Source organism: Leuciscus leuciscus (assembly GCF_965113295.1).
Source record: "Leuciscus leuciscus genome assembly, chromosome: 4".
Taxonomy (NCBI): domain Eukaryota; kingdom Metazoa; phylum Chordata; class Actinopteri; order Cypriniformes; family Leuciscidae; genus Leuciscus; species Leuciscus leuciscus.
The window spans coordinates 6,352,825-6,362,473 of NC_138728.1; the positions used below are offsets into that span (position 1 = coordinate 6,352,825).

Here is a 9,649-nt window from a genome sequence, read left to right on the forward strand (position 1 = left end):
CATGTCTCCCGCAAATCCTGACGAATTCAACCAATCAGATGACGACTTTGAAACTCCCGAATTGTTTCTCGTTTTGTGTGCCTTATGCATCAGACGTCGGAAACTGAGACTGGTCTTGTTGTATTATATTAAACAATAATAGTGGGTTACACTTTATGTTAAGGTGTCTGTGTTACAGTGTAATTAAACATTTAAGTACTGAGTAATAATAATTAACTACATGTACTTACTATAGGGTTACGGTAAGGAATAGGAGTTGGTTAGGGTTAGTTGAATGTAATTTTGCGTAATTTATAGTTATTACTACAGTAACTACTTGTAAAGTGTAACAATGACACTGTAAAATTTAGTGTTACCTGTTAGTGCTACTGTATTGTCAAGATGTAAGGGGTGTTAGGCTTAATGCAAAGCGGTAAAATCACTGTAACACACGTGAAAGTGAAACCGCAGAATGAGGAATATTATAGTATTTATTTTGTTGATTATTTTACAAATGTTGAAATTGGAGTCCAAAATCAACATTTGCCAAAATTGGCTTTGAGTAAATGAAACATTATATGATTCCAGTTGAATTGTAAGAATGAAAATATGGTGCATCTTCTAAGAATTTTTTTGTCAGTGGAAAATCTACCACTTCACCTTGATACTTTAGGTTTTTGCTTTAACTCCATGCTTGGTCATTTTACAGCCCATAAAAAAACAGAATGATTTAGGATGCTAGATTTATAAAATGCATTAAATAAACACTTTTTTTTATCTCTGTGTTTTCCCCAGCTGGAATCTGAGCTGGAGCAGTGTGAACGAGAGAGTGCCGAACTGCAGGAATACGCAAACTCCGTCCTGCAGCAGATCGCCGATCACTGCCCGGACATCCTGGAGCAGGTGGTCAACGCTCTGGAGGAGTCGTGCTGACTGGACCACCGTCCTGCCCCCTCCTCTCTTCCTACTTCTCCTTCCCTTTCTTCTGTTGTTCACTTCATTTCACAGGATGCCAGAACACAAACTCTCTCACCCTCACCCTCATGCACAATTCAAAGGACAGACCCATACGGGAGAGAGTGACAGCTCACAAGTCAAGTGCACGCTTGGATTGGCTTTTGGGGTGTGGGAATGGTGGGCTTTCCTTCTGCCATCCCCTACCACCACATTCATCCTCTCTGCACCTTCAGAATCCTGTTTACACTCACATAAACACGGGAAAGAAGGAACCGAAAGGAGGAAATGAACAACAGAGAAGCTCAGTATTATAAGACATGTTCACTTATTTAGTCTGTCTCTGAAAAGCGTCCTGCAGGAGGTGCTTCTCTCTGTGAGGGGCAGGAAATAGTCTCCTTATCTTGATATACACTATTGCCACTGCTCTTAAAAGCTGCAGGATTTTGAAAGCGTTTTGAAGAAATTTAGACCCCCCCCCTCCTTTCCCATTCCCCCCTTTTTTTTGTAGATGCTGTGTTACTGACGTTAAATTATGGGTCATTCGCGCAGGGCAAAACTCCTGCACTTTCAAACCATCTGGTTTCACTCAAAAGTTGGTTAATGCTCCGGTTGTGCCAGCAGACAGTCCGTGAGGACTTAAACATACTTTTACTATCGTAGTCAGTAGCAGGTTTAGATTACTGCAGCCCCCACCATCTGGGAATTCACTATTGACTTGGTTACTGGCCGATTTTCTCCCAATGTCTCGTTCATAAAAGTTATGAAACGGACAATATGGGTAATGTTATCCCGTATGCACCTGTCACCAGCTAAAGAAACCACAGCCCTGGTTTGTGTCTGTTAAAGGTGAGAGGAAGAAAATTATTTGCCTTGGAAGTTGTAGGTTTATTGCTGCTAACATTTGTCTTTGCATGTGGCAGGTTTGGTTTGGTTATGTTTTTCTTTTTTTCCCGTGGCCGGCTCTCTGATGCCGAGGGCGGTAAAACAGTGGGTGTATTGCCGACGCAGATGTTGTGGACGTAGAAGTGCCTCATCATCAGAGAGCAGCTGCCACACATCACTGGAATAGGAAAATAGGCACCTATCACTCATTCCATACTCTGAAAACTATGTGGTCTCACACTGGGATGAAGACTGGCGGTAGTTTCTCAGTTTGCTCGCTCTTGAGTTGGAGACTACAGGGTTGTTCTTCTTTTTTCTTTTTTCTTTTTTTTTTTTTTGATGGATAGGGTCAAATAAGAGGAGTTGTTTAGATAACTTCTTTTATTCCACTCTCTCTTTTTTTTTTAAACAGATGCAACTTGTTTTTTGCGGTTGCTTTGTGATCACCCCATCAGAGATAACATCAAGCTTTGATCCCAAGCATCTTGCATGTACCATCATGCTCCTCTCTCTCTTTGCTTGGCTTCAAATGATCATCCTCAGACCCGGGCGTCTCTGTTAGCACAGCCGGCAGGTGTATCCTTTTTCACTTTATGGTTATATGGGTCTATATCCGTTGGCATTGGGTGTCCATCTCTGGACCAACCACAGGAGTGATAAGACACAACCTCGTTCAACTCTTGATAACCGTGGTTGCCTCATCGTGCGGATCGGCCAATGCTTTAAAGTCCAGAGTCAACTTCCCCTCCCGCTGCCCCTGTGGATGACACTGGGCGTAACATGCCCTCTGCTCCTCTCTCTCTATATCTCCTCATCCCTCCCTCATTCATGCCTGCGTGTAGTTTATGGCTCTGACCTGCTGTGCTGTGTTAGTCATACTCCTCTCCGCACGATAAGCTCGACAGACAAGACAAACAGCACGAGTTCACAGCGAATATAATCATCTCGCTCCCACACGCTCCCATATCACCACACCACCTCTCCTCATGCCCATTCTCACTAGCAAACAGACATGTGATGTTGGGCCAGACTTTACCCAGATTTGATTGACCTCCGAGTCATTCTGTGAGTCACATAGAACTAGTACACAAATGTCCTCCATGATTCATGTTTGTTTGTTTGTCTCTTTTAATGATTTAGATTCAAAGAAGAGTAGTTGGGTGAATCTCATGAAAACACATTTAGGTCATATGTTACCCCAAAATCATTAGAAAAATGTATTGCAACCTTATTTTCATGACAAACATTTACCCTTAAAATTCTCGAGGCATTTGCATTGTTTTTATTATTATTATTACTGTTATTAATATTGTAATTCTCAATGGTGTTGCTCATGAGATTCTGATTACAAAAATTACGGCATTACAGTAAAAAAAAAAAAATCCTCTGCAAATCTTAAATGTTAATTAAATGAATATTCAATCTTTTATCTCATTTAGCATAAATTAAAATCAGTAAAACAAATACAAAATTAGTGTAAGCATTTTACAATTTAAATATTTTTTGTCACATTAGGGTTGAAAATTTGTAAAATATTCTTGAAACAACTTGTTTTCATAAACAATATATAATTTTTGATTTCTATGTTCCTAAACTATTTCGTGAGATTCACCCAAATGCATTTTATAAGTAAACCAAGCTAAATTTATGGGTATATGGGGGCCACTTTAACATCATATTCCCACGCTTATGTGGGCAATGCCAAGAAAACGCCTGTTCGCGTGCCATTCTCACCCTTGGCACAGTAGATCTTATTGCAGTCATATACAATGCATCTCTGTAAAGTATTTTATGGTTTTATGCTCTTAATTACCACTGATGGACTTCCTTATGAGGACTTGAATGTGACGAGCAGCTCTGTTGGGCTTTTAAAATGAAACAGCTGATGGATGAGGCCCATCCTGTTTTTCATCTGTCGCTTTCTTTCCGTCTGCTATCTCATTCACACACAAACACAGTTTTGGCCGTCACCCGTGGGTCTCTGAAACATGGGGCTCAGTTATCTCCACCGTGGCTGAATCTCCCCGCTTAGACTAAACACAGACCCTTCGCGCACAGATTCACTATCACAGAGACGCTCTGGCGATTTATGTCCTTCAGTACAGGAGCTGGCCTCTTACCGCCGCACAGCTCAGAGCACTCCGGAGAATTCACTAAGAAAACAAAAAGAAGGAACGCTGTGATAACCGGGATCAGATCAGAGAAAGAATGACCCGGCGCTTTTGCAGAGGGTGTTATTGTGTGTTGAGTGAGTGTCTCTCTGGAGCTCTGCTATTTGTGTGATTGCTGGTTATAGGCAGACCTAATCACACAGAAGAGCATGGAAATTCCCTGCAGGCTTCGGATCGCTCCGTATGTTCGGAGGCTTCCCTGTCTCAGTGATTCCTCTGTGTGTTTTTGAAGAATTAAAGAGATCTACACCAGCGTTCTCTGCTCTAGCTAATCACCAAAGCTACACAACTATTCTGTAGCACTTTATATGAAGCCTGTATATATCACAGTATTTTGAATGCTAGTGCATTCACAATACCTTATAACACTGCGTAATTATAACAGTTTTATACATTATAAAACTTGTGTAATCGTGTTTACGCCTTTAAAGACATGAAAAAAACACATGAAATTTTGTATTTATCATGGTTTTATTTTAAGGTGTAACCATTAGACAAGTATTATAGTGCATTAAAACTAGTCGTAATTATTCATAAGTACTTTAAACTGAATGTTTTATAATGCATTATATAAGCTGAATTGTTAGAAAATGGCCCAATTCAGTTTGTATAATGCATTATAGCTCTATATACCTGAATCCACTCTATATAATCACCCTATATAACCTTATACAGGCTTCATAGAAGGGTATTATATATATTTTGTGACCGTGATGGCGCATAACTGCTTATAGCCTACGTTTCACAATTTTTTTTTCGCACACCACTCCCGTTAATTTATAGCGGAGCAGCTCATAGGATGTGGTCAGCTGACTTTCCATAGCGTTTGGCTTTTTACATCTACCTGGCTTGAAAGTGTGTTCAGCCACGAGTGTGAATGAGCATGAGGTTTTGCTTCATGTTCTAGTATGAGCATTTTTCATCCTCATTAAACTCAGCGAGGCATGTCTGTGGAGGGTGAGGGAGAAAGAGCAAGCGTGGGACGGTCATTGAGGGCCCGGCTTCTAATGCGTATATTTTCCAGACTCACATTTTGCTGTCTAGATTTTTACTCAACCCTATTTTGTCCTATAACATAGACATTTATCACAATGTCTACTTAAATCTTTTCTTTTTTTTAAGTCTCTCTAAGTCCCATAATTCTTAGCGTTAATCAGTAGTCCTGCCAACCTGGCCTCCTGAGTTTTGTCACACAGATGCTATAATCCCATTTTATTTGTTACTAAAGACAAATACCTTGACACAACTGTGAGAACACTGCTAGAGGAGGTCTTGTACACACATACAGAAATCTATATTTATATATGTTAATGGCTGAACAATTTGCACAAGCGTCTGGGGAAGAGAATATATCCGTCTGAACAAAATGGCTGTCTGCCTTTAAAAAGAAAAAGAATGATCTAGAAACACTAACATTTGTCTTGAAATGAAAATTTAAAGAAGAAGCCTTTCTAAGTGTCAAATCAAAGCTGTTAACAAAGATTTTCAAAATTGTTACCATGTGGTTGATGATGTACTGTTGCTATCTTCTCCGCATCTCGCTGGGTTTTGATTCCCACTCACCTTACAGCTGTTATTCTTTTCCCTTTGGGATTGTTTGTTTTTGTTTTGCAGTCCTTGATAGTGTGCGTGATTGCAATGTTGAAAACTGCAGCGTGTTTTATATAACAAAACATGTATGTCTGTTCTCGAGGGCTGGAGAAACATCTGTGACCGTGTTTCGAGGGGACTGAGAAGATGCCAAGACCTTTGCTTGAGAACTGTGATCCTAATAGCACTCTGGGTTGCTGGAAAGTCAGTGTTATTTTAGGTTTAGCATCGTTTATGTGTTTTCAGGAGATAATAAGCATGTTGCGTTGACCTTTTTGGTCAGATGATCAGCATCACTCGTCACGAAGCCTCATTCGTAGTTCGTAGTCATTTATTGCATGCGTAAACACACTCAGACTTTTTATGGCCTCTTAAGTAGATTGCTTATTAAATTGTTTACTTATTAACTCATCTTGAATTGTCATTATTTACCCAAGCGGTCCGTCAACGCGTCCACATTTTTCATACATTACTTCCCTCCACTTAGTGTGATGGACTGAGACTGTTTAAAGCATGAAACCACATAAAACATCCACTGAAGGATTTGGCAAGTTTATGTCTGACTTTCCGTTCTCCATCTGAGCGAATTCGGTGCCAAACGAAGCTAGTCAGCTCTAGAAAGTGCCACAAATAATAACTTGCCTGTCGTTCATCAGCAACCAAAGCCAGGTCACATGACCTTTTACTGTTTATATCATATTTGCTTTCTATTTAAACCTTTAAACCTTAATTGACACAATAAGAGGTCAAACCGAAACCAACTCCAGCTAGATGAGACACCAGAACAGACGCCTTTATTAAGTGTATAATAGAGTTGAATGAAGCAGCATTATTCACAAGGACCTAATCTTCATTTCAACTCAATGTGGTAACAGTCATTTTTTAGACTGTTACAAAAGTTCTGTGTGCCTATAAGAGAATATGTAAAGCTTGAAGTTGGCGCTTAATGTGGTATCTTCTTTTTTCCTCTGGATTTTGTCCTAAGAGTGTCAGACCTCAATATCACCCCATTCACATCATGTTCTCTTGGCTCCAGCAACCCTGCCTTCTGTCACAGTAAAGGTCTGTCTTTTCTAATGATTCATGCTCTTTTTCTACGCAGTACACTGAAACACTGTCAAGGAGGATTCTCGCCCTTTCCCCTTTCATTTAATGAAGAAAAATAAATGGAAACATGTCAACTTTAACCCAAAGCTGGTCATCTTTCATGTTTTTTTTTTTTTGTTTTTTTTTTTCACATTCACAAAAAATACTGCCTTATGTCTGTGTGGAAAGATGAAAAGATTTCTGTAAAAAGGAAATGAAAAATAGCAAAAAGGCGTATTGTATTCAGCTTTTGCCTTTGTATGTATATAAACTCTATCATTCAGTCCTTTATTGTGTTTTGGTCTTTTCTGTCAATTACGATGCACTGTTATACATTCATATTCTACAGTTTGTCATTCTTCTCTGTTCCAAACTTAGTACGCTGCCTACCTAGACTGTGTTATATAGGTGCTCCAATGGAGGCCACGGTTGATTCAAAAGGTAAAATGTAGAATCACATGTATCTTAAGAGGGAAAGATGTTCCCAGAATGCTTGTTGATTATGAAATCTGTTGATTATTGAATTCCAGTCAATACCAGCTAGTATCCATACAAATATTTCACTCTAATTGAAAATTGACCATGTTAGCCATGTGTTTTTTGCTTATAAATAGCTCAATCTTTTTGGAATCAATTGAGTCATGTTCGGTGGCACTTTTAGAGCTTTCCAAATGAGTCATATTATGACGTTGCATTTCAGTTAGGATGCCGCTTCAAAGAGTGGCTGCCTATGTAGACAGTAAACAGCAGGATCGCTCACTGGGTTGTGGATCAGAGCTAATGTGTTCTATAATTACCCTGTGAGTCAACCCATAAGAGTCATATCTGTGAAACCTGTATTGTTGCAGTGGCATCCTCAGTGTTCAGCGGGAGCCTCCCGTCGTCCTCTGTGTGTCTCTCCAGACTGAAAGAAACTTGTTTGATACCGATGCCTCAACCCACAAAAAAGGAACACAGATGGCCCGTTGAGATGTCTTGGTTTCCTCCTCCAGCTTTTTGTACAGACCCCCCAAGGACTGGATTTATTGCCGATTACACATCAGCACTTAGGCCACCCAGCAGAGTTCCTGTTCGAGTTTACACTCCTCATTTTACGATATACAACTTGCATGCAGTATACATCAAGTAGCGACTAGAGCATGTAGAGTGGGAAAGATCCCATCGCTTTTGGGAAAATCACTGGCTGAACAACAGGCAACGAGAAGAATATGACCACTATTTAAGCCACCATTTAAATGTGCCAATTTCAAGGGAATTTCCCCCTGGGAAGGCCTTACTTATGTACGGAGCATGGTCCAGAAATCACAGGAGCTGCGTCCGGATTCATACTTTCAGAGTATGTGCTGTTCCATGAAGAATTAACTTCTCAACCATTAATGAGGCACAAGGTATGCAGGTGTGTAGTATAAATACATTTCCAGACAGCTCACATCCATACTGCAACTGCATAGAAGGGAAGTAAGCATATTCTGACCAGGGTTGTGCCATTCAGAGTTGAATTAAGTGTGCCTTTATATTCCAATTCGGTTCCATATTTTGAATTTAATTTGAATTAAGGAAGCAAACAGGGTGCATATTGCTATAATAGCAAATAATCGCATTGCTAATATATAAATAATAATATTGCTATAATAGCAAATTGCTATAGCTATACAACTTTCCTGTAGCTCAAACAGTAGAGCGTTAGCACTTGCAACGCCAAGGTCATGGGTTCAATTCCCAGGGAAAGCAAGAACTGATAAGAATGTAAATGTGTACCTTGAAATACATTGTAAGTCGCTTTGGATAAAAGCGTCTGCCAAATGCGTAAATGTATTTGAATTGAATGGCAGCAAGTATAATTAATGGCCTGTTTGAAAGTTTTTCAATAAGTTTTGAAAGCCTGATAAAAAATGGATAGATAGATTGATATGAAAAGAGCTGCTCAGCTCTAGATAGATAGATAAATGGATAGATGGATGGATGGATGGATGGAAAGATTCCAGTTCAACTTCCTATAGATTTGACCAATTTATATTGACACTCATGAATCAAAAGCAAGCCCATTCTAATTTTTGCGTGACCCTGATTGTGATGCGGTGAGAGTCGGTGCACCTCAGGAATGAGGGAGTCTGGAATCATCACGCTGCTACTCCTGGAGAAGCACACCAGCCAATGATTGGCAACCATCTCTATCCCATAAAGCCCTATATCCAAACAAGAGTGGCCTGTAGAGCTCTCTTTCTGTTTAAAGTGCATGTATATATAGAAATACTTCTGCATATGTTTTTACAGAGAGGCACAGAGGATAAGAGGTCCGTGTGTGGGTGTGGAAATGATGTGGTTTCAGCCGTAGTGGCCAAAGGAACACTGATTGCAAAAAGCAAGCGGAGAGAGTGAAAAAAGAACAGCAAGCGCCTAAAATAAACGCTGTGTCTATAGGATAGAGAAACATGGAAAAAAGCGTATTTTTTCACATCACTTGACTTCATGAAGGTCATAAAGAAAACAAGACCCGTCACTTACATGAATGCGGTGCATTGTCTGGGTTTTGTGGTGAGTTGCACTCGACAATTTGACCGTATTACTTGGAAATGGCATTATCATAAGCAAAGTTTGCTTTAGCGCATATAGATCTGCGCTAACCATGTGACAGCGCATAGGGGAGGGTTATGAGAGAGATATGTGAGAACTAGAGTGTTTTTATACCCGTGCAAAACTCACTGACACAATGCACAATGATGGTCTTAATTTCTCTATGATAGTCTGAACCCTGGTTATGAATCATCTCCCTCCCTTAAAACAATTATGCTTTTTTAAAATCTTAAGTGTCAGCACACTTCTCTTCTTCAAACGCTCGATTTGAGGTGTCATTCATGTCGGTGCTGGATGAGTTACGGCCTAAAGTTTCATACTTAAGGTTGGCAGTTTGTTGAAATCCCTAACCTTTAGTGTGAGCAATAGTTACAGTGATACTTGCCTTAGCAAGCAGAACTAATGATAGA

The 9,649-nt window shown here is 39.9% G+C and overlaps 1 protein-coding gene across 2 annotated transcripts in view; it reads left to right on the plus strand.

Annotated features, from left to right (window-relative positions):
- Positions 1-6,951, plus strand: part of erc1b (ELKS/RAB6-interacting/CAST family member 1b) — a 220,111-nt gene extending 213,160 nt beyond the window's left edge. For both annotated transcript variants that reach the window (XM_082167060.1, XM_082167061.1), the window contains one exon: positions 775-6,951. In XM_082167060.1, coding sequence (XP_082023186.1) covers positions 775-912 — 138 coding nt within the window. In that variant the 3' untranslated portion in view covers positions 913-6,951. The remainder of the gene's footprint in view (positions 1-774) is intronic.
- The last annotated feature ends 2,698 nt before the right edge of the window (positions 6,952-9,649 follow it).